This window comes from Protopterus annectens, chromosome 8.part0, assembly GCF_019279795.1.
Source record: "Protopterus annectens isolate FY-2018-M chromosome 8.part0, PAN1.0, whole genome shotgun sequence".
NCBI classification, from domain to species: Eukaryota; Metazoa; Chordata; order Ceratodontiformes; family Protopteridae; genus Protopterus; species Protopterus annectens.
Window position 1 is genome coordinate 1971465951 of NC_056741.1, and position 25833 is coordinate 1971491783.

The 25833-nt window shown below is 35.2% G+C and overlaps 1 protein-coding gene across 2 annotated transcripts in view; it reads left to right on the forward strand.

Annotated features, from left to right (window-relative positions):
* The window catches only part of GNAO1 (G protein subunit alpha o1), a 1256657-nt gene that overhangs the window by 928449 nt on the left and 302375 nt on the right, over positions 1-25833 (forward strand). For both annotated transcript variants that reach the window (XM_044081504.1, XM_044081503.1), the window contains exon 5: positions 1497-1625. In XM_044081504.1, the coding sequence (XP_043937439.1) occupies positions 1497-1625 (129 nt within the window). The remainder of the gene's footprint in view (positions 1-1496; positions 1626-25833) is intronic.

Consider the following 25833-nt stretch of genomic DNA (forward strand, 5'->3'; position numbering starts at 1 on the left):
TCAGAATCACCAGAGGATCAGAGGATTTATGACATTTCTCTAAATCCATTTCAGCAGTAGATGTATTAAACCTTGACAAAGCAATTGGCTAAAATCACAAATGAAAAACTCCAAATATCTTATACAGAGGCTAATGCCCTGTATCCCATTAGATGGCTTCTACCACACACACACACACACACACACACACACACACACACACACACACACACACACACACACACACACACACACACACACACACATTTACTACTGTATTCTTAACTCTATTGTTGCCAGTTCAACTAAAGAGCTTAGTAAACACTTAGCAAATTCTGCTGTTAACCACTTTCTCTGTCATATATTTGTGTTTCAAGTGCAGTTTTCTTAAGGAATACTAGTACTAAAATAGCTTGAAGAAAGAATATGTCATTGTGTATGTAAGAAGTGGAAACTGATGACATTTTGTACTTTATAAGAGATTCAGCAGCAGATGTCATTTGGGTACCATATTTAAAAAACAACAAAGGTGTGCAATGATATGTATTAACAAGAGAAAGTATTTTTTACCACAGGGTGATAAATCATTGTTATGAGGTAGTTTATCTAAAAGCGTTGCATGAGTTCATTAATACACAGCACTGATGTAAATGAAAATCAGACACTGATTAAACAGGATCTAAGTTTACCTAGCAGGTAGGAAATTAGTAGATTTGGTGGGTAGTGTGATCCTTATCTGCCATTACGGTCTCTGTTCCAGAGTTTAATGTTTTAGAATGCGTTAGATTTGGTGGGTAGTGTGGTCCTTATCTGCCATTACGGTCTCTGTTCCAGAGTTTAATGTTTTAGAATGCGTTAGATTTGGTGGGTAGTGTGGTCCTTATCTGCCATTACGGTCTCTGTTCCAGAGTTTAATGTTTTAGAATGCGTTAGATTTGGTGGGTAGTGTGGTCCTTATCTGCCATTACGGTCTCTGTTCCAGAGTTTAATGTTTTAGAATGCGTTAGATTTGGTGGGTAGTGTGGTCCTTATCTGCCATTACGGTCTCTGTTCCAGAGTTTAATGTTTTAGAATGCGTTCTTCTAAGCTGTTATAAGATACATCTTCTTAATACCGTACAGACTTGAGATGCTGCATCATATACTGCCAATTATCAATACAAATTAACCTTCAAACATTCAGAGTGTTAGGATATTGACATCTCATTCTACATGTTCAAGGAGTGTCTCCTTTAAAATGACTGTAGCAGAGTTTTAGAAAATAATGCTTGTGTTTTGTGTTTTTATGAGGATGTTATTTTTTTCTACTCAATGTATCTTTACCACCCATTCAGCTAATGAGATATTTACAGCATGACAGCAAATGCTGTATCGTTGACAGAAAAGATAGCTCAAGATGTGCCCATAGAGGCAGGATAATTTTGGGGAATGACATCCCCGAACTGAGCTGCACTGGTATTATTATATTTCTGCCTTTTATTGACACTGCAGTTTGTCATTATTTCCTTTTTTTTTCAGCTATCTAGACAGCTTAGATCGAATTGGAAATGTTGACTACCAGCCAACAGAACAAGACATTCTACGAACCAGAGTCAAAACAACTGGCATTGTAGAAACTCATTTTACTTTCAAAAATCTTCACTTCAGGTCAGTGAGTACGGAACTTTATTAAGCTAAGTTGCAGTTTTGAAATGTTGTACCTGTAGCAGTTAAATAATGAGTGAATATCATGCACGTCAGTAATTAGCACAAGTCATAGTACATTCAAGTTAACACAGTGCCAATATATACTTGAATATTTTTCAGAGACTGTGCTTGTTTTCAAGTTCTGTGTCTGCACCATCAGTAAATAGAGCACATAGTAACTTATTTTTCTATTTATCTTAGTAGTTATATTCAAAGTTAATTAACATACAGGGTAGTTAGATGCCATCTGAACTGTATACAAATAGTAAATCATGACACATATTATGTTCTTTATATGATTCATGCATGTTCCATTAGCTATTTGTTCATCAGATAATTCATTGATAACATTGCTTACAAATTGTTTCTCAGAAGCACTACCCTTTTTTATTCAGAACATACATACACAGGCTTATCTTTTCAAGCAGACAACCATACAACTTCCTACAGATATAGATTCATATTTTTATGAAAGAAACTGACTCACCTGCCCAGAGCTCATGCACTGGAATGCCCCCTCAGGTCTTCAGGACGATCAACAATTTGTTTTAGCTTTTATAGGGAAAGGATGAACTCATTTTGTTATTCAGTTCTGTGTAAGTGTTTTATTATTATGAAAATGGTACGATTCAAGTTTTATTTTATTCCTAACTATCACTTGCTATGCCGTAATGCTACCAAACTTTATTAGTAAAAAAAAAAATTTGCGAATGTGTCTTCTAATGTATTATTTCATAATACTTCAGACTCCTCTTCATTTTATCCAGAATGACTATTCCCAGTAGCTGTGTAACAGACATGTTGAGAGTATCTTGGCTTCTCTATCATTTACTTTATATAGTTATTTTATGTGGCATAAATAAAGGCAGATCTTTAGATGTTCATGCTGAAGAAACTCATTTGTCTTATTTGCATATACAGATTTTTTAAATCATTTAATTTTAAAATCAGATTTTATACTCTACTAATTCCTTCAAAATTATGTAAACATGTCTGAGATGTTTAATTTTATTGATAGTTAAACTGTAAACTCATAGCAATCACATTTTGTACAAGTCCAAGCATTCAGGGCTATGTTCTGAAACAGAATTTGAAAGAAGAGCTACAGTTTATAACTTACGATGATTCACATTGCTTTTAAATTGAGGAGAGCCAGTCTCAGAAGATGCAGCTCTCGATAACATGCTGGTGAATAGGTTTAAAGTGTTTTCAGCTTCATACCTGAATTTTCTAAGATTTTCCATAGTGCCAAATTGGCACATTATGGTTGACTGATGTGCATGGCTTCGATGGGCATAAATCTGCTGTGACAACTGCTAGCTGACAACCATATACTATCATCTTCTGCATCTTCAATCCAGTTGACCCAGTTTTCTTTTCTGAAATAAAGACAAATATGCTCAGATATGACTCTAGTCTGCAGTCAGTTGCTTTGTCTTATGTGCATAAGCAGTATTCAAATCATAAGATTGTAAAGATAATTACCACTGTAATTTATGTTCCCCGTTATCTTTCATGTTCTGTATCTCTTGTAAAGGGTTGTGCTTTGTAATTGTTGTAAAATGACATACACATAAATAACATTTTAAATAATGTATATCCTCTTTAATTGCAGGGCATTCTGGGTTAGATACAAAATATTTATACTGAACATCTTTGGCTAATTTGTAACATGGGTTACGGCTCATCTTAATTTTCTTCTATGTATAGTTCTCTAATGCCTACTGAGTAGCCACAAAATGGGATATCTTTAGAGTTTGTTGAATTATTTCTTCTTTTAGCATACTGTCAATGTGAAATTTGAGTTATCTTGATTCCATGGGGTGAGATGTATAATTTGGATGGACCATTATGGTGTTAAAATTAGATGAGTGTTAGTAAATGGCCAAAGCAGTCAGTACCCTTTTGTCTTGAGTTTGGCATGCATATTTCTGTATGTGTGTGTGTGTGTGTGTGTGTGTGTGTCTGTGTGGTATCTAATGCAGCAAACTAAAAATGTAATAAATGTATGTGTGTCTACTGTCATATTAAATAATCCATGTATATAATATATAGAATGTTTTGAATGTGCCACAGCTGTTTAACCCATTTGCTGATGAAAACAATATTATTATTTAAGTATCTAGCAGAAATGCATTTGAATATAGTATGATTTTTGCAAAATATAATTAATTTTAAAACTGGAAAATAGCTGCCATCCCCGGTGGATAAAAGGAGTAACTGTGAACTAAAAAGTTTTAAAAGGGGTTATAAAAGCAATTCTTTTCTTAGGTTCTTCTTAAGGGCCTCTGTCAGCAACCCCTGGCTAGATGTAAAGTGCCCGTATGTTTAGAGGAAGGTTGCCATTTTAATAAATCACCAGTGCACCGAGGTGAATAGGATTGAAACTGGGATTCCTGCATTCTATTTTAATTAAAAAAAAAACATGAATGATCTGCCAATTTGATTTATTTATCATGACCAAACAGAAAGCCTTTGCTTCAGCAACTCTTCTATAGATTTGTATTTCATAAGCAGGTTTCTGTCTCAGTGGTTCAGGACTGCTACAATAAATGGTTCTTGTAAGTTTTAGTCAACTTTGTGGGACAAAAAATTACATCAGAAACATGTTATCAACTGGTGCTAATAACCAGCTGTCTTCAATTGCTTTGCCATACTGAATTTTTAATTTCTGCTGTAGTGATGTGTTTGTCTTGGCCATGTGCATACATTGTTCAAGTCTTTTCTGAAATCATAGTACAGATATAGGTAATGAAATACTGTGATGCATTCTGGTTAGAGTATCTTGCTTGTATGTGATTATATCTAGTATCGCTTCTTGATTCTGTTTATAAATTCATTCGAATACTGAAGAAAAAGAGCACTTTGTTAGTATTTCCCTCTAGAGCATTAATAAAAAAGAATTAGTTTCAGCTATTCCCTGCATCATTAATAAATATAAGATTTTGTTTGTCTATCTGTTTATATTTTCTTCAGGTATATTACATTGTGCATGGTTTTGTAATGTATGAATTCATTTGATTACTGGCAAATATAATTCTTGTAACAAAGGCACATTAAAGTAATGCTTTGATCTAATAAAATTTCATTTGGAATATCAGTAGGTGAAATAATGTCTGTGATTTCTCATGCTACAATAGAAGTAATATTTCTGAGGGAATGGCCTCAGGATACTTTTAAAATAATCACAAATTATTAATATACATATTTTTGCCTTTTTTTACTTTTCAACAAAGGAACAAAAATAAGTAATGTTTATTTTACTTTACAGTTATGTCTTTGTGTGCCAGTCGTCTAAATGATATAAAATACTTCTGTTTTCCCTAGTGGTAAATAAGTATGCATTGGTGGGCTTATGTTTAACTCTCCAACAGAGAATTCTTATAGAACAAGTAGCAAATAATGTTACCGTTTCATCTTCTGAATCTTTAGACCCAATAAAGGGTTACTGTTTCTTTTTTCTTTCCTGAAATGAAGAAAAAACATGAGCTATTGACTCTGTCAAGACTCATTACCAACCCTGACTAAGATAGTCCATTGAGAATTTGCTTGAAACAATATTGTATATTGTTTATTGATTTATTTTAAAAAGCAAATGTCTTAGGTCTAGCAGACATAGCCACACACAATTAAATACCCATCCACAGCTTAAATGATCTTACATACATTGAGTACAAAATGAACAGGTAATGCCTTTTGTTATTTCATCCACATTTGGTACACTTTTTACAACATGTAGATCATTATTTCATTCCCATTTTGTATGCTTTTTACAATGTGTAGAAGTGCTTTAAACAGTCATTTGAAGTTCAGTGGCAAGTCAGTGCCTCTGCTAAAGGTGGACAGAGAAATTTATAAAATGTGTAGGAAGTGGAAAATGACCTGTCACTCTTCATCCTAGCAGGGATGGCTACTTGCACAGAAAATGTTCAGAGACTCAGCTTGCATGTGGTTTGTATCAGGGTAACAGATTTGGAAACCAGGGGAGTGTAAGATAGTAGATGAGGAAAGCGATAATGAGATTTCGAGGTGCGTTGTAAGATTAGGGAGTGAAGACCACTCAAAGTCTAGTATGGTGGTGGTAGCAGTTTGGAGACCAAGAAGCTAATGTGGCCGCTGAGTTGTCGACAAGGGTAAGCTTGTCTAGACCACCATGTGGAATGAATGCTAAAACCTTACCACTACCAGTCTGTGATAGGACGAATGTAAGTCAGGCAATTGTGGAAAAGGAGTCCTTCAGCTGGTGTAATTTGTCTAGTACTTCATACATATTTTTACAGTTTCAATTATGCATTCCGAGATGGTAAGAGATTTATCTAGTATTTTACCCCAGCACTTGTGATCCACTTAAGGAATAATGTCTCCACCTTGATAGAGAATGGTCAGGAAGCTCATTGGGAATTGACTCAGCACCACATTGTGCCAAGTATGAGGTCAGTAAATTTTACTGTGTTGACCTTGGTGGCATTTCATCTTAATAAATATTTTAAAGAAGGAAACACCTGGTTACATTTTACCTTCCACCTCAGCAACTCAGGGCCTGTGCCCATCAGGGCTGTATAATAATCAATTAATTAAGAAATTTAAATTAGCCACTTTGAATTGCATTCCATGTTTAACCCCTTAGGGGACAGTATATCACATTTTAAAATAAAACAGATTCTTTTTGAAGCGCTTTACTTTCAATGTTAATTTCATTAAAACGCTCATTGTATATTTATTCTAAAACTCTTACTTGGAGTCCCAGAACATCACTGTTATGATAGGCTGATAATATCCTGCTATCAAGCTTGGTAGTCATTTGTAATCCTCTCATTTCCTTGTTTTGCAGTTTGATTACTGCAGTATTTATTGGTGATGGCCAGGAAAATCTTAGCTAAAATGTTTCAGTTCAGTTATTTATGAAAAAGAAATATCTACGATGAAATTTCACTTCAAAATAATAGCATAAATTATAAATATTGGCCTAAATCATTACAGGTGCTCGATAAGTATGACTGCAATGTTCTAAAATATCATTTATTATCTGTACTTAATTTGTGGCTCCTTTAATTTGTTTTATATGAGTTAACTGAGAGTTTTATATATATATATATATATATATATATATATATATATATATAAAGAGAGAGAGAGAGCTATAGTTTTTTTCTTATTTTTTTACTTTCATTTTAAATAGCTTCTGTATTCTTACTTTTATGGTTACTGTAGTGTTTTCAATTTGTTTCTTTCATTAATTTCCAACTATAATCTTACATTTGCTGATCATTTGCCAGCCATTATTGATACTATATTAACTATACTTCATTAACATTTCAGATAAAAGTTTTGTAGTAAATTAGAAAACATGTCAAGCTTCTTTATCCTTTATTCTTTCCTTTGAAGGCCAATGATATAACAGCAACGTGTCTTTGTCAGACTGTGATTAATGCACATGTATTAACACTTGACAACATTTTTTAGGATTTGCCCTCATGGGCAAAGCACACCAGCTAGTCATAAATCTAAGTAACGAAATATAACAACATGTAGAATATAATATGGAACATAAGGAGTATTATAGGTTAATGCTTTTTTTTACTGCTATTTCTCTGCTTGTTCTAAGTCTTGCGTTTACTATTTTGTGGCTAACCTTACATGATAAATTGTGTTATCTTTTCCATGCTATAGCTGTCTTTATACTATACTGCACTGCTCTACTTCTATAAACCAGGCTACAAGACTCTCCTTGCCTTCCTATCCCCCTTTTAGTTTCCTTTGGTGCTTGTCTTCAAGCCTACCCTCATCTCACACCAATCTCTAGGCTACTCCACCATTTTTATTTATTCTTTTGCTTTTGTTTGAATCTAAACCATCTAACTTTTACAGCTCTTACCCTACTGTAGATACTGACAAACTGTTACTTTGTTAATAATTGGTACCCATCCTTTTTCTTACAGTTGCCTGTCAAGTGTAAATTACCCAGGTGTTTCCCATCATTCTATGAAGTACCCTGGCTTCCTGCCCGTAAAAAAAGGTTTCCTAAACAGGAGTCCTGCAGTGTTCTCAAACTACTCCTGTCTTTCTCCAGGAACTGCCTGCAAAGTGTATGTTTCCCAGTATGAATTATATCTTTACCTGTTACTATTGTATTTTAACCCTGCGTATGCCTGCTAGCAGCCTACTGTGGACTTTATTCATCCCCTCCCCTCTAAGTCCCTCCACACTCTTCTAAGTGCTCGTGGCCCTTCCTGCAGTTAGATTGATTGACCACTAGGTGGCAGCATTTATCCACTGCCAACCATTCTTTTTTTTTTTTTTTACATTCAATTAGTACTTTAACACTTCTATAATATCCTATCATTGCCCTAAGCTAATATATCTATAACCACTAACTTTGCCCTGTTTCAGCCCTAAATCCCTGTGTACCTATCTGCTTCTCCCACCATTAAGCAATATTAAAATATTGACTCATCCCTGTGCCTTCTTACCTCTGAGCTTGCTTTTCAGTCCACTGATTGTTCTTTGCTGACTTGCCTTTTCCCTCCTCCTTGGCTCTACCTGCTCCATTCACCCTGCGGGCCCACTCCGCTCCCCTAGCTTACCCCCAAATCTCACCCGCCCCTAGCACCTCTACTCTTATAGATAATAAACCACACCCTCTAACCCCGATCAACTTAGCCCACCCCATCATTCTCCATTCAATAAATCCAAGCTCACTTACTGCAGCCCATCCCAGCTTCTAATAATATCTAACCTCACACCCTACTAGCAGCCTGAACAAACACCAGGCTTACTAAACCTTCCTTACTCTTAATTCAACTACTATTTCTTCTCACCCTATGTTATCTAAGCTATCTCACCAGACCTCTTAATGCTAACCACTCTCCTCCTTTTTATACAACTAATCCATTCTACACAAAACATGCACACTCCCCAACCTCCTTATCCTCTGGTCTCTACTTCCTCAACACTAGTTAACTCTTCCCCTATAAACTCAGACCTATTCCTAAAACTACAACTCTCATCCTTAATAGTACTACTCCTACAAAACTAGTAACTCATACATCTGATACTAAGCTATCCAAACACTTCTTTTCCTATATTTGCCAATTTATTACCATCCTTCTCTCCGGAGATATCCACCTAAACCCTGACCCCTCTCCCCCTCAAGTCTCAACCTCCCCCTACCCCACTATTAAATCCCTCCATTTCACAGCTCTAAATGCATATGTAATAGGATCCCTAATCTCCATGCCTGGCTTCACTACAATCAGCCAGATATCCTGACCATTTCTGAAACCTGGTTGAAACCCTATATAAAAGACTCTGAACTAATACCACCCAACTACTGCATAATTAGAAAAGATAGAACTCATAAAAAAGGTGGGGCAATCGCTTTCCTCTACTCATCCTCCCTCTTACTCGCTTCCTTCACCAAACAGATTCCCCAATTTGCTAATGCTGAACTAATTCCAGCCCTACTTCAGATAAACAAACATAGGCTCATCTGCATATTTACCCTTTACATCCCTCCTGGAGACAATGTCCCAATCCTTGAAGACATTCTCTCTTGGTTTTCTACCAATGTAACAAATGAGACTATAATCTTGGGTGATGTAAATATTAACTGGGCCCCTATTCAATCCCCCACAAACCCTCTAAATATAAACCTCTACAACTTCTCCCAACTTAATTCCACAACCAGACCTTCCAAGGACTTCTCTACTGGAACTACCCTTGATTGGATTCTAGTGTTTCATCCTCACAGTATCTCCAATAGTGCTACCCTTCCCGACCCACTCAGCGATCACTTTTCCACCTTTGCCCACTATCTTTCCCCTTCCTTACAACTATCCCACACCTATATCTCCACTCAGTCCCTAAAAAACTTTAACCCCAATACATTCATAAACTTGCTCAAAGAAATAAACTGGAACCCACTAAAAACTTTACCCTTAGATAATGCCATCACCTACTTCAATTCAACTTTCTTAAAATTGTTAGACTCCTTGCCCCCCCCCGAAAACAAAACGTATTAAAAGTAAATCCATCCCTTGTCTAACCAAAGACATCTTAAGCATCATGCGACACTGAGATGTAGCTTGGAAATGCTACCACAATAACAAGACGATAACCACCCTCAAAGACTACAAAATACTTTGAAAAAAGTAAAAAAAATTATTATTTCAGACCGGAAAGCCTATTTCTCAACACTCCAGACCAATCACAATACAAACCCCAAAAAAGTCTGGGATGGAATCTCTTCTCTCCTTAATCCAGCTAAAATAGAAAACCCCACCCCTGATCCAAATGCTGCCGACATAGACCTAGCTACCCAGTTTAATTCTTTCTTCATCAACTCCATAGCCAAACTAACAACTGCCTTCACTAACAATCCTACTTTCACACCCCTATCTTCACCTCCCTTCTCCTACCCTAGTACCTCCACCTCTCAAGCTCCTCCCTTCTCCATAAATCCCATCCCTATATCTACTATAAAAAAAACTTCTTCAAACCCTGAAACCAACTTCTAATGCTCCTGATCAAATTCCCTCCTACTTTTTAAAGACAGCTGCAGAAGCCATAGCCCTCCTTTCTGCATTCTAATAAACCGATCAGTCACAGAAGGCTATGTACCCCATCTCTGGAAAAAGGCCATTATTATTCCACTCCATAAAGGGGGTAACAACAATAACATCCCAAACTTTTGACCTATCGCCATCCTATCCCCCATTTCTAAACTTCTCGAAAAATGTATCCACCTTCAACTTTTACCCTATCTCACAAACAACCACCTTCTAACTCCCACACAACACAGATTCAGACCTGGCCACAGTACTACCACCGTTCTCCTCTCCTTCCTAGGAACCGTTAACAAGGCCCTTGACTCCGGCCACATTATAGCCACCCTCCTTCTAGACCTTTCATAGACCTTTGATACCATCTCTCACAACCTTCTCCTTACCAAACTCTCTAAACAAAATCTTTCCCCCTCCTCTATCAACTGGTTCACCAGTTACCTCTCAAATAGGCAACAAGCAGTAAAGTTTAAAAAAAGCTACCTCCCCATTCCTCAACACTTCCACAGGGCTCAATTCTAGGTCCACTGCTATTTAACACTTTCATAAATTACTTCCATCAGACCATCCCTGATGCTAGTCTCATCCAATATACCGACAATTCAACTATAATCTATTCTACCACCTCCAACTCCATACTAACAAAATTAACTCAAGATGCCTTCTCCTCCACTGAAAAATGGATGCTAGACAACCACCTAGAATTAAATGCCTCTGAAACCAAACTCATTATATTTACCCTTTCCAAAACCACCACCCTAGACAAAAACACTTTCTCTATCACCAGTCAGAACAATATATGTCTCAAAATAGTATCTAATGCAAAAATTACTAGGATCATCATCGATGACCAGCTCATATTTGATACCCACCTACAAGTAAATATCAACAAATCTCATAAGAAACTTGGCATGCTCTATCATCACAACCACTACATCTCTCCCTCTATTAAGCTTATTCAAGAACACAAAATCATATTCTGTCCCTCTCTCTGCCCCTCTCTTGCCACTGCCCTTGAAATGCATCAACCTGATAGACTCCTAAGTTCTAACTCCCAAAATCTAATCAAACGGCATAAACCCTCCCACGCACCAGGCAAACATCTTCTGTCCTTCTCTCAAGCTCACCTCTGGAATTCACTTCCACCTCTCATCCGTACCACTAGCAGCCTCTCTTCCTTCAAAACTTTACTTCACTCCCTCCTAACATCCCACTGGGAGTGCTCCTGTTCCCATCCTACATAAACTCCTCCAAGAGCTAATACATCTGTAAATGTCATTGTACTGCTCTTAACCCTGCTAAGCAACTGATGAAATTAGCAAACTTTGTATATAACTTTGTCTTTTTTAAAGATTTCTTTGTGTTTACATTGTACTAATGCCATTTACCTGTATTGCTGTACTTTCTGTTGTTATAACTTGTTTCTTTTAAATAATTTGTCTTTTTTTCTGGAGCTTTCCTCCGTAGGACTCCATTGAAAATTGGCTCCTCACGGCCCAATGGACCATCCTGGCAAACAAATTGCAAATAAGTAAATAAAATAATAAATAAATGCTACACTTTTGTTACAGTTATTGCTGTTGTAGACAGAGCTTTTCAGAAATAACTGTAGTATGATCTTTTTTTTTTTTTTGTAGTAGGTGTATTAACTTGCAAGATTTTCCTGTTGTTGTTCCTTACTGGTAAAATGTAAATACACTAAGTGACAAATATTAAGAACTAGCACTGATGATTTCTGAGCTTATACGTTTATAAAATTCACCCCCTAGACAAGATCCAAGGATTATTTGTCTATTTTACTTCTAAAGGCAACAAAGTGAGTTATGTTTTCAGCTGATAAGAATGCATGTGTAAATTATGACTGTGACTTTAAATCTGATTAAATAATTTCAATATTGCTCGAGATGTTTAATCAGTATCTAAATAAGAGGTATATGGTTAGGTGCTTTGTTTTTACAGAGCTAGAAAATGTTTACCTGTCCTCTTACCTCCCATATTGTTGTTAAAGCTGAAACATCAGAATGTCTGATATAACACCAGAAAGCAGGTAATCTTGCCACTCATTAGTTCAAGGAGGCAACTTTGTCAGTCTGTCAACAGCTTAGGATGGTTGTACCTACAAGCTAGTTTAAATTCTTCCATCTCCGGTTTTGTCAAGAAGTGTTGCATGACTGTGGCTGTTGTATAGCTTAATAACAAACTGTGTCAAGGAGGAGTATCCACTTTAGCCAAAATGGTCTGGGAATATATGATTTTTACCTACCCAAGGTCTAGAACTGTCTCCTTGATGATTTTCATAAAGAACACACAGATGTATATTTTGGATTTTGAAAGAATCATGGCTGAGCAGACCATGGGACTTTAGGTATGGAATTGTATGATACTGGAATCTACACTTTTCAAACCTGTGAGGTCATGTGAATATATTTACCCTCTAAGTCATGTAAGTACACATGTTGCTTAATGTGGTTGAATCTGAGCAGGAAACAATTTTCTGTTTTCAAGTAACCCAATACTGTAATTCATCTTTCTGTCTATCATTTGTTCTCGGTGTACTACATGGTCACTATTCATTCAGTATTAGGCTTTTTTGTGAGTTTTTGCTGAATTACTTTATATCACTGCGGATGATAAATTAATGTATATTTGACAATCCCGGGATTCAATAGCACCTACACTAAGTGTACACTAAGTGCACACCATTCTGAGTGAACAGACAACACATGCATAAATCACACCTTCTTCCTCCTAATTTTAGTTTTTTTCCTACTGATTTTCTCGTAACTTTAAATATCGACAGGAATTCATAAAGGTTACCACAAAGTGCAGACTGCATGTGCCCTTAGTGCAATCTTTCTGAGTGAATAGAAAGCACAAAAAATATGGTAGGAATGTTCTTGAATACATATCATGTACACTTAGTGTGCACTTAGTGTAGGCGTTAATGAATCTGGGCCAATGTCTTTACAGGTCTTCAAGGTTTCTGTGGGTCTTTCAAGACATAATTTGTCCATATACTCTAGGTACTTAAAATGCATGACCCCTGTAAATCTGATGTCTTCATAACATTAATGTAATGTGACATAACATAATGTACAACAAATCATAACACACAACATACATTAGTTCATAACATGACATATAATGTAGCAAAAAACTGGCCTAGAGAAAGAGACTTCTAGATGGTCCGTATTCAATGATTGTTCTAGACAATTTAAGCTGTCTACCATTCCCTGTTTAATCTGGACCCTCCATCCTCCAAGCGAATTTAAAAGCCTCTACTATATTTTTTTGCACTACCCATTCTGGTAAATGGTTCCAGTTATCAACCAACCTCTATGTGAAAACATAAATTCTCATGTCTAGGCAAAACTTTGTTTTCCTCATCTGATGTATTATGTCTACTTTTCCCTCCTGACCTGTTCTTTCTTTGGAATGAGATTGTCTCATATTTCGATTTCACTATCTTATATGCCCCCCATGTCTCTTGTCAGATAAAAAGGCTGTGCTCAGACCCTTAGTTAGATCATGTAACATCTAGTGCTGTTCTCTGAACTGATACCCTTTGTTGAGGAGTGAACAAAAGTAATTTCTCTGCTGGTGGCTAGTGCTTCTAACCTCAGGATCAAGACAGGTACTATTTAAGCACCTCTCAAGTCTATCTCGAGGAGCAAAAAAATAAAACGTCTTTCCATTTATAAAAAGTACAGCAAGCCGGTTACTACAACTTACACTATACATGAGTCACTGAAGCAGACACCTCAGTCCTGGCAGCAGAATCTTGGCTGAGAGTGGGATGAGGGAGGTAACCACCCCAGGCACAAAGGGTCAATGGGTACAATTGGCAGATTATCTTTTTTCCCCCAATTATATGCTCTACACATAAATGTGAGGGTAAGAGCCGAGTGAAAGGGCATTATGGCCTGGTGCTTCTCCACTTAAGGAAGAATGTCAAATGGGAGAATGGACCTTTTTTGAATTCATATATGCCAGAACTGGACTGCTGCCCCTTCACTCCACCCTAGCAAAGCTTCTGACTACTGATAGTTGTATCCCTAACACCTTGGGAATAGGGTGGCACCCCCCTTCATCCCACCCTAACAACAATGCTGGCAGTGCTGTCCTAACCTGTCCTTGTATAGCATACCATTATAGTCACTTTCCACTACTGCTTGTATCATGACTTCCCATGTGTTCAGAAGTACACAGAATACTCCAAATGTAGCCTTACCAGTTCCAAATTAAGGGACATTAGTACCTTTCTATCCCTGGCCTCCACTTTCATTGGTATGCACCATAGCATTTAATTTGTTTTTACTGCTACCTTATTGCATAGTGTCTGGGCATGTAGGAAGTCTGCAATTACAATACACAAATCTGTCTCTTGTTGTTTCAGGTTTTTCAGCCTTCTACTCCAAGCATGTAATTTGCACCTGAGCTGTCTTTCCAAAATGTGGACCCACACACTCAAAAGTTATGAAGTGAAACTGCCAACTCTTAGTTCATGCCTCCCACCCGCCCTAAGGTACTGCATCATGCTTGCTCCCTCACCTATCAACCTCCAATCCTGATGTAACCTCCAAATAAACTGATGCAGATTTCTGCAAAAGGCCACTTGTCACATTCTAACCACCTGGTACAGCCCTCCTATAATCACCAGCTATTCTCTATCATTTCATCTTTTGTATAATCATCTGCATGGTATACCAACTCTAATCCTGTCCATCTTCAAAACCTACAGTGTGGGACTGAATCAGAAGCTTTGCTGAAAATTCTCATTGATCACATCAATAATGTTAATCTTTGTGCCTCCCTAGTAATCCCACTATAAGACTGAATCTGGTTATTCTGACATCATTGCCCTGCTGTGAATCCATGCTAGAACTGTCTGAGCAGCCCATTGTTCTACAAGTGTCTTGTAAGTCTTATCTGCAGCAATGTTTCCATCATTATGCCCAATGGTGAGGTCATACTAACTGACCTGTTGTTTCTGAGACACGGTTTTGTGCCACTCTTATAGACTAACACTACAACTTGTCTCAGGAACACCCTCCTGAAAATTTAAATAAAAACTTCTACTGAAGTCTCAACAGTCCTTGTAGGTTCTTATGTGGGATCTCAACCTGCATAATGTATTATCATTATACTATAACTGGATAATGTATTATCCCCTCAATGTGCTTTCTACCTCTTCTATTCTCAGCTTCCTATCTACCAGCTTTCCCTCTATCAGTGACTTAATCTCACAGTCTGGTACCTCTGTTTATGATTTTTGTAACTGCTACTCCAAATATTTGTTTAAAATTTGTATGTATTCATTGACCTTATACTTCTGCTCCTCCAAATATTGATGGAAGTTTTCAACCTGGATGAGATGAGATTGAGCAGAAAGTATGTTCTGAATCCAGTTTTCCCTTATTCCCCATTTTCCCTTCCCTTTTGCACTATAAAATATGTTAATCTTCTGTTTTTCCTTGCCATCTTTATTTTTAAAATAATATAGAGGAGAAGGCCTAGGAAGACATTTGGGCAGGATATGCATCTATTACATAACTTTATTAAAGTCAGCAGTTTCAAATAACTTATCTTGTAAAAGTTAAAGGTAATAACACTGTTTGTAAAGGTTGCATATGGACACATTTTACACATTTTGCAGCATCAGAATCTGGCACAAACAGAGTTTTATTTTTCACATATATATATATATATATATGTGTGTGTGTGTGTGTGTGTGTGTGTGTGTGTGTGTGTGTGTGTGTGTGTTGGGGGGTATATATACGTGTGAAGAAATACCATTAGGAAGCTTATTCCAATGAAGACCCATTGGTACAACATATTCTATATTCTCCAAATTAATGAGAAGATGTTCAAATCTATATATTAAAGACTTACAATTGTTATTCTCTGGTCTGGGACTAGACGACAAATTGTTACCAATGCCAATACAGTCAAAGTTTGAATTGACCACCAAAGCCTCTTCCAAAAAAATTGGTGTGCAAAACAGACTCTGTAGTGATAGTAACATTGGGGGTCAACACTTTCACCAACTGGAACACCAGAAAACGATATAGTGGCTGCAAAGGTGCTTGAAAACTAAAAAGTAAAGCAAATTCTGCAAAAGAATTGGTGTATTACGCAGGGCAATCGGAATTTAAGTTTAGTTTTGGAAAATCTAGTTAAGTTTTGTTAAAAAAGACAAAAACCTTGATAAGTATGTTTGAACACCATAAAAATCATCTGTGTTCCGCTGATAATGTAACCAGTAATTTTGAAATATGGATTGTTCAAATGCAACAAATACACTGTATGTAAATATATTTATTGTAAAGATTTTTATTTGTTCCAGCATATTGGTTTCTGACACATTTTTCAAGGGCATTATACTTTTAAAAGCAGAAATGTTGTTTATTTATGTTTCTGTGAAAACTGTGGCAATTCCATGTAGGAAAGACCACTAGAAATTTTTCTGATAGGATGAAAGAACATATTGCTATAAGAAACCATGATGAGAGATACGGAATGGTTGTTGTTGTTGTCTTTCAGAGTTTCCCGGTTAGGGGTTGCCACAGCGGAACTCTGGTGCCAGCTTGACGTCCAACCTTCAATGAAGGCACGCCCATTTACGCATGTCTTTCGCATGCCCACCCAACTGTGGGGAGGACATGCATACTCCACACAGAAGGCACTACCCGCACTCCTGCCGAAAATCGAATGGGAGAACCTCTTGCTGTGAGGCAACAACGCAACCGCTGCACCACCGCGGATTGATACTTACCATTCCGTATCAGAGATACGGAATGGTAAGACACAATATTAATGTTATAGGGTATTCCAGGTTTAAGTTTTTAGTGCTTGAGCAAATTACTGATTTTATTACATATATATATATATATATATATATATATATATATTGTGTGTGTGCGTGTGTGTGTATGTGTGTGTGTGTGTGTGTGTGTGTGTGTGTGTGCGCGCGTGCGCATGTGTGTGTGCTAAAAAAATGAACCAGAAACAAGAAGAACACTATAAAAATACACATAAAAAAGTTTGAGCGTAAAATGCAAATGCACACTGAGGCAGGAACTGGTGAATGAGCACTTTTGTTCTTTATTAGATATTAAAACTTCATCAGAAAAGTGAAAAAATAATTCATTCAGTTAAATATGTAAATTGTGTATGTGTGTGTGTATATGTGCATATATATATATATATATATATATATATATATATATATATATATATATATATATATATATATATATATGTGTGTGTGTGTGTGTGTGTGTGTGTGTGTGTAAAATATGGCTTGAAGAGTGAAATGTTGCCTATCAGCATGTGCTCGCAGCAGCAATATTGACCACATTTATGCACACCTGGGGGGTTGTGGATGGTCTCACTTGTGAATTTTTGGTCTGCTTCGAAGAGGCTTTTGAGAGATCTTTTTTTTTTTTTGTAAAATAAATCTGGTGTGGGTCCTAGGGGCCTAGTTTTTGGTTAGTCTGTAGGATGTCCCAATTGTTAGTGATGATGTTTCTGATGCTAGAAGCATCCAGAGATATGAGTAGTGGGACTCTAGAGGTGTCCCTGTCTTTGGATGGTAGCTGGCTATTGTACCCATGTTTCAGAATTGGCCTGTGCCAAGTGGATCTGTTCTCTGCTACCTGGTTAAGGCAGGAGTTTATGAGTGTCTGTGGGTAGTGGATGTCCAAGAAAAGCATCTTCAAATATGCACTTTCTTGCTGGAATGTGGCATCATCAATTACTGTTTTACTTACTCTAACAAACGGTCACTTGAGTATTTTTAAAAAAGGTTTTTCTCATATTCCAGTACAATGAGTGAATTTGAGCAGTGTTTTAATTTGGATGAAAATTGTTATTCTAAATTTATTAAAAAGAAGAAAAGTACTTTCAGTTTTGTGATACACAATACTTTAAGCATTTATTCTAAGGTTTGTGAACAATAAACCTGAAAATTGTCCCTTGATACTAGTGAATACAGGTTTTTGCTTTAAACAATTTGAAATGGAATAAATATATTTGTATCATGAAATCCGGCAAAGGCACCAGAATGATAATACTGGAGCAAGAAATTAGCATTAATAAAATTCAAAAATGTTGGAGGATGAACTTTTTTATGAAGTTGTTCCATTACATCAAGTATTAGATACATTTAAGGAGACTGACAGTTTTCTGTTTGAGTTGTTACCTAGCAACAGGATTTCTTTCAAAGAATATCAATACTTGTTAGTCAGTAATCCAATTCTTGGGTACCTGTTTGGGATTCCCACGGTGCATAAAAATCAAATAGATCTGCCATTTAGATAGTTTCTTCAAAAAAGATCAAAACAGAGAGCATGTCACAATTTTTAGGTTTAGTGATTAACCTTGTAGTTTAATCCACACTATTCTTCCTAAATGATCTTAGCTATTTTTAAATAAATTACATCAGTATCAAGTTTCACCAGCAGATTGTGTGTTGGTCACTCTTGACATAGAGGCATTACACACTAGTATACTACACCAAGAAGGAGTAGATCTTACTAGAAGTTTTTTGACTAAGTATACCAAAATTAGTCAGCAGAGAATAGAAATGTCATGCAATTTAATAGAAATAGTTTTGAAAAATACTTACTTCATATTTAATAGTATGATTTATCGACAAGAATGTGGAGTGCCTGTCTTTTATGAACATTGTGTTAAACACCTGGGAAATGAAAAGATTAGAGAAGCTTGAAGGTTACAAGAAAATTTCAAGGTACAAGCGATATATAGACGATTTTCTTTTTATCTAGCAGGGGAGCAGAGCTGAAATGGGAGCTTTTTTGTTAGAATTTTCAGGGAATGTAGAATTTTGAAATGTTACAGTATCACAAATAGGAGATACAATTCAGTTTATAGATGTTGAGATTTTTTTAGACACCATTAATTTATGTTTTCAGTCTAATTTGTATCAGAAAGGCAATTTCATCCTTATTTTATGAAGGTAAACATGTTCAATGAGCAATTGATTAGGGCTTAGAATCATCAGTGATGACACCTGTTTTTTAAAAGAATGTAATTTTTTAAAAGAGCTTTGTGTTACAGAGGGCGTATATGTTAGCATAGCTAGAACAATTAATTGAAGAAACTTTAGTGTCCAGATCTAAACGTATAGTACTATTTTGCTTACTGGGTTTGAAATCCAAGCTACTAATTCTAGTAACAGTGAAAAGTATTGTAGTTTCCCACTTCCTATTAGTTTAGACTTGTATCAGATACGTAACATTTAAAGTAAAAATTGGAATATCATGCAAAGAAACAATGAACTGTATAATATTTTAGGTAAAGGACCAAAATTCTTTTACAAAGGATCAGAACTCTGAAAGTTATGTTTGAAAGTCAGCCAAACCAATCATTGGGTAACAATGATCATAGTTCACTCCTTGGAAATACGAAGGGAATGTTTATATATGTGGCCACTATGTCACTTGTAAATACATTCATTGTTGTTCAAGTTATACATCTGAGCATTGTAATTACTCTGTTTCGATTTCAGGAGTCTACAGTTGTTCTACTGATTACATTGCTTATGTGGGTTTTTGAGATTGTTTTGCCTATATAAAAAAATGTATAATAATCAGAAAATTGTCCGATAGAATCAAGGAGCATTATATTATTAAAGAATAAAAAAGGTAAAGTGCCTTAAAAACAACTGCAACAATAAAACCAAAGAAAGACACTGGTTAGGCAGTTTGGATCTCAGTTGAAAAAGATTTAATTTAGACACAGAAGCACACTGACAGCACAATAAATCCACACAAACACTTTAACTTGTTCACTGTGTTTTTGTCCTACAACTTCAACAGATGAGCATACCAACTACTAAAACACTAATTATTTACACTATTTAAAACTGCCTAATCAGTGCCTTTCTTTGGTTTTATTGTTAGCATTATATTATTATTAAGATTATAAATTCAAAGAACGCTTTAGCAAAGCACAGTATGAAGTGTTCTGGACTTAAAAAGTTCAATTTTTTTGTTTTACAGAAAATGTTATATTTTGTTGGTGATATTGACATATATTTGGAATTTTGTGAAATCCAGTGGCAGCTTTTTGTTTAATGCTGACATGAAAAAGAGGTTGAATAATGTTTTGAATATTAAATGTGTCCTAAAATGGTTGTCATAGGAAATTATATCAGATTATTTTGAAATTTGTTGGTTTTATTTCAATGGTTAAATGTTGTATTTAAAGATAGTGGGTATGTGGTTCTGTGTTTTCTGAAGAAGTTAATTTAATGTGAACAAAAGTGCCTAGTTACTGGATTTAGTCTAGTGCCACCTCTTGGAAGTTCATTTTGAATAAGTTTGCTGGTCTTCAGTTTTTTTTTTTTCTTTACCATTTTTTACATACACACACACACACACACACACACACACACACACACACACACACACACATATATATATATATATATATATATATATATATATATACACACACACACACACACACACACACACACACACACACACACACACACACACACATATATATATATATATATATATATATATATATATATATATATATATATATATATATATATATATAAAATTGTAGGGATAATTTTGTAGACTTCACCAGTCAACATCCTTTTTTCTTGAAGGTGAATAGTGAATATTGTTAAAAGACAGTATATCCAGTTGTCCAGAATAATTAATGAAGATGAAGTTTTTAAGAAATGATGTTTATCTCTGAAAAGACTTAATTTTACAAATAAATTATCTGTTAGCATTAATTAGGTACACCAGATTTTGTCCCATACTTAAATATGATTTTAAGAACAATAATTTATGCAACATTAAAGATATTAGACTCTGCTTCCCTCTTCCTTTTAGCCAGGATATGTTTGGCATCAAGAATATTGTGTCCAAAAATTGGTGTATAATACAAGGAAATAAAGAATTAGTGAATATTTTGGCTATTCAACTGAATTTTTGTTGCAAAAAGACCAAGACTTTTCAATCACTGAGTCTCAAGGTACTTCCTTGTTTTTTTTCTAAAAAAATGTTACATAGTAACATCAGGAAAGGGACATTTAAGTGTAGAAACTGTGTTGTTTGTAAGCATATTTATCAGGGGCTAGTTTTTTATTTAAACAGTTCAATTGTGAGGTATAATTTCAACATTATTGTAATTCTGCTAATGTTTATTTAGCTTTTTTGAAACATTTTAATTTCTATGTTTTTAAAACTACTAAAAATTATCAGATCAGGTTAAGGAACCTTATGTGGCTATTAAAAATCATGATTTAAAGAATGCTTTAGTGAAACACAGTGTAACGTGTTCTACATACACCTGTTTCTAATTTTTTGTATTGAAACAAATTTCTGATTTATAGGCAATTTCAATACATACTTAGAATTAAAAGAGCTCAGATGTCAGTTATTTTTAAATGCTGATGTCCTTTCAAGTCTTAGTGACAATTTAATTATCAAATGTGCCCTGGGATGGTTCGATTGGCAGTTTAGCCTTTTAAATATCTATTGTTTAGTAATGATTGTTCTTCTTGTTCTTTTCTGTGGAAGTCCAAATAATAAATTGGTACAAAAGTGCTAAAATACTGGTTCAGCCTTTTTTCTTCATCCATATTTCAGGAAGTTTAATTGCGCACATATTGGTGGTGTTCTTTTTTGGAGTTTTTTTCAAATATTGTTCATAGTTCTATGTGATACTATGGCTGGACGTTACCAGGCTGACATGAGATTTGATAGCCAGAATTTAATGGATGCCTCCAGAAGTATTGTCTACATTCCAACTGGTTACCGATATTGCTACTAAGGTGCAATGTTTATTGCAGAATATTGGACGTCCGTTGCCAGCTCTGAGTGATGTATTTCACCAAAGCAACAGTGATTTGGATGCCACCTTGGTTGTTTCTTCTGATATTGACACTGATTTTTTAGAACAGGCTCTTTCCAGCAATGTCAGCAATCCATTTTTGGAAGTTAGCAGAGCCAGTTTTGATGTCCACGATAACAGTGTTTCAGTAGTGTATTCCAATTGAGATATTTCTGGCAACTGTAAGTCCCTTGTGTATAAAGTAGAAAAATTATTAATGACTTACAAGAATATTGAATGTGACATTTTCAACCTTACAAGATGTATTCATAGTGAAATAGTTCCATTTGGGTTGCATTGTTACAAATTCCCAAACTAAACTGAAAAAGACAGTCAGATATACAATGAACTTTGTCGTATTTACAATGAAGCTGGAATAAAGGTTTTGAAAGTATTGGTAGAGTATAACCGTGGAAGGCTTGAAACATTAAAAACTGAAATAAGATCATTACACTCTTCTGTTCAGAAACATTTTTTATTTCATTGTCTGATATTTCTGGTACAGTATTCCAATTAAGATTACTAGACATATTGCTACAATTATTGCTAGGAAGAATGAAAAGCTTCAACATGATTTAGAACAATATAAAATAAGTCAGAATATTTAATTAAAAACAAAGATGGTGTCCATAATGTTTTTTCTAGTAGGCCAAATATGACTAAAATTGATACTATAGGTCATTCTATTGCATCTCTTCATGAATTTCCTCTATTAAATGGTCAAAATAATAACATTGAGTCTCAGGTCAATATTAATAGCACAGAGGTAACAACAAATGAGACTGTGAATAGTACAGTTACATTAAATCAAACTACAATGAATGATTTTTTTGTCCACTGAGAGCAAAAATGGCAGAGGGAACATGAGAATGATGAGAGGCCGAACAAGAAGACAAGGGTGGAACAGGGGCAGGAATCGGCATTAGAACATTTTCAGAAGACTGTGGTATCGGGCCATGTTCAATAAAACCTACACTAAGTGTACATGATATGTATTCAATAAAATTCTTATCACATTTTTGTGTTTTCTATTCACTCAGAGATTACACTAAGTGTGCATGTAGTCTGCACTTTGGGGTAATCTTTATGAATCTCTGTCAGTATTTAAGAGGAAGAAAGTGTGTGTTATGTCTGCATTGTCTGTTCACTCACAACAGTGTACACTTAGCATAGGCGTTATTGAATCCCGGGGATAGACAGTTCCATTTTTAATTTATCTAAAGTAGAGTTTTATGACTGCTATCTGAGCATTTTTTGAAATGTTTTTCTTTCATACTGGCACAAAGAGCCAATTTAACAAATGTCTAGCTGTAGTTTAGATCATTCTTGAGGAAGTTGAACCTTAAGTACATCTTGAATGATGTTGCCAGTACTGAAATAAATGAAGTTAATGTTTTAAGGAAGAAAAGTGTTTATATTCCCACCCTTCATAATACCCTTGGTGTTTTGTTAAAGGTTTGTGATTGAAATATTAGAGAATTAATTGTCAATAATAACAACTATAAATGGTATAATTTATCTAAATCAGAAGTTAATACATTGGTTGAACTTCAAAATAATGAACCAATAAGTATAATGAAACCTGATAAGGGTACTGGTGATGTTGTCTTAGAACACAATACCTGCATGTTAAAAATGGAAAAGTATTTAAGTAAAAGTGGGTTTTATCAAGTTATTCCTTTATATGAAGTACATAAAAAGTTTAAAATAATGGATTTTTTTTGTTTGAGTTATTACTACAACAGAGTATTACTTTGCAGGAATACAATGTTATGCTTGTAAAAAAACAAGTTTAGGCAAACTTTTTGGTATCCCTAAGATACATAAAAATTTGGATAACCCACCATTTATACACAATGTTTCTTCCAATTAAACAAAAACTAAGAATATTTCACAGTTTATAGATAATGAGCTTAATCATATTATTTAAAAAAAACAAGTTTTATTGCAAAAGACACTTTATTATATCTCAATGAATGATTTCTTTATAGAATTACCAGCTCTGACAATTTTTAGTTATATGACAATTTTTTTGTTATATTAGATATTAATTCTTTATGTACTAGTATTCCCCATTTACAAGGGTTAGAGTTTCTCAGACAATTTTTAACTAAGTATACTGTAGATCAGAGTGTATGTGCTGTGTCTTTAAGAAGCATATCAAAGACTGAATGTACATATATAAATATCAGGCATGTGCTATTTCCAATGCCATTTTGAGAGTGCAGCCAGAGAGTGAGCATGTATGATTGCAGTAGTTAGCTTGTATATAAGTTACTTAAAGTCAGTAAAACTTCTATCATAATGTGTTGGTATATAATAAATCTGCTTGAACAGAACCCACAAAGACTCTTCTGTTGTGTCCAAAGTAGGAGAGCAACATTGTGTCAGAATCGAGATTGCAGAGAATGATAGTGGGAGCCATGAGGTGCAGAGATGACAGTGAAGGTAAACTAAGAGAAACAAGCATGAAAAGAGCCAGAAAAGAAGCAAAGGTAATGAGAATATACACAAACTGTTTATGTCAAAAAAAGGACAAAACAGGACATTACATGGGCACAAAATGCATCATTAAACAAGCGGCAGGCACAAAAAGTTATTAACTAAGCAAAATGTTTAAAATTAAGATATTTGATTAAATGATTATCAGAATGGCAAAACGAGCATGTTTAAAGCAAAATGAGTATGTTTTGAATGAAAACAGGCATGTTTAGATTAAAATAAGCACAAGAAAAGTATGATAGGCAAGAAAAGAGATTAAATGAGCAAAACAAATATAATAAGGGCAAAAAGGGCATTATTAAGTGTAAATAAAGCAAAGCGACTGCATGTTTTTTGGCAGAGTGCTGTGTTTTGGCATAACTATGACTTTGTATTGTATTAAGGGCATAAGTAGAGTTATGTGAAGTACCTCAAAGTGTGTAAAAGTGCTTTACAGTGTGTGCTTATTACTGTGCATGTATTCTGAAGAGTTTGTGAGCGAAGTGCAACTATTTCATGAAGTACAGTCAAAGTATGGCCATTTTGAAAAGTTTATTGTGCTGGGTGTGTCTATTCACAAAGTGTCACCATTACAGAGTGATTCTTGCATTGTAAAGAATTGCCTAGAAAGGTACCGCCATTTTGGAGACATTTCAGTGTGCTGTGTAGAGTTTATTCGCAAAGTGCAATTACTTTGAAATGTTGTTGACTTTCAGCTTCTCTTGCCCGGTTCATTTGCATCATGCAGTTATTTGAAATGTTCCTTACACTGATAAGAGGTGATTTCTTGCAATACAGTGATTTCAAGAGTGTTATAATGACCGAGAAACTTATTTCACAAAGTTCAGTTATTCTAAAGTAATACGAGTATCCCAATAGGATAATTATGAAAAGCCCAAAAGCATAATTTCAGGAGCGCAAAGTTACAAATACTAGCATAAATTTCTGGCATATGTGTATGTTTATGTGTTTGTGCTTATTTGCAAAACCCTTCACTGGTTTGTAGTAATATGGCAGACGGATTTTGAAAGCCCTTACCACTTGTATTTGATCAGAATATTGCAGAGAATTGGAAAATATTTGAGCAAGAGTATGATATTTTTATGCAAGCAGCTTATTCAGATAAAGATGCACACACCAGGGCATTCATTTGCTAAACCTAGCTGGTTCAGAGGCCATAGAAAGAGAGCGTTCATTTCTGTATGCGCCAGCAGTATATGAAGGAGAAGGTGAAAAACATCATA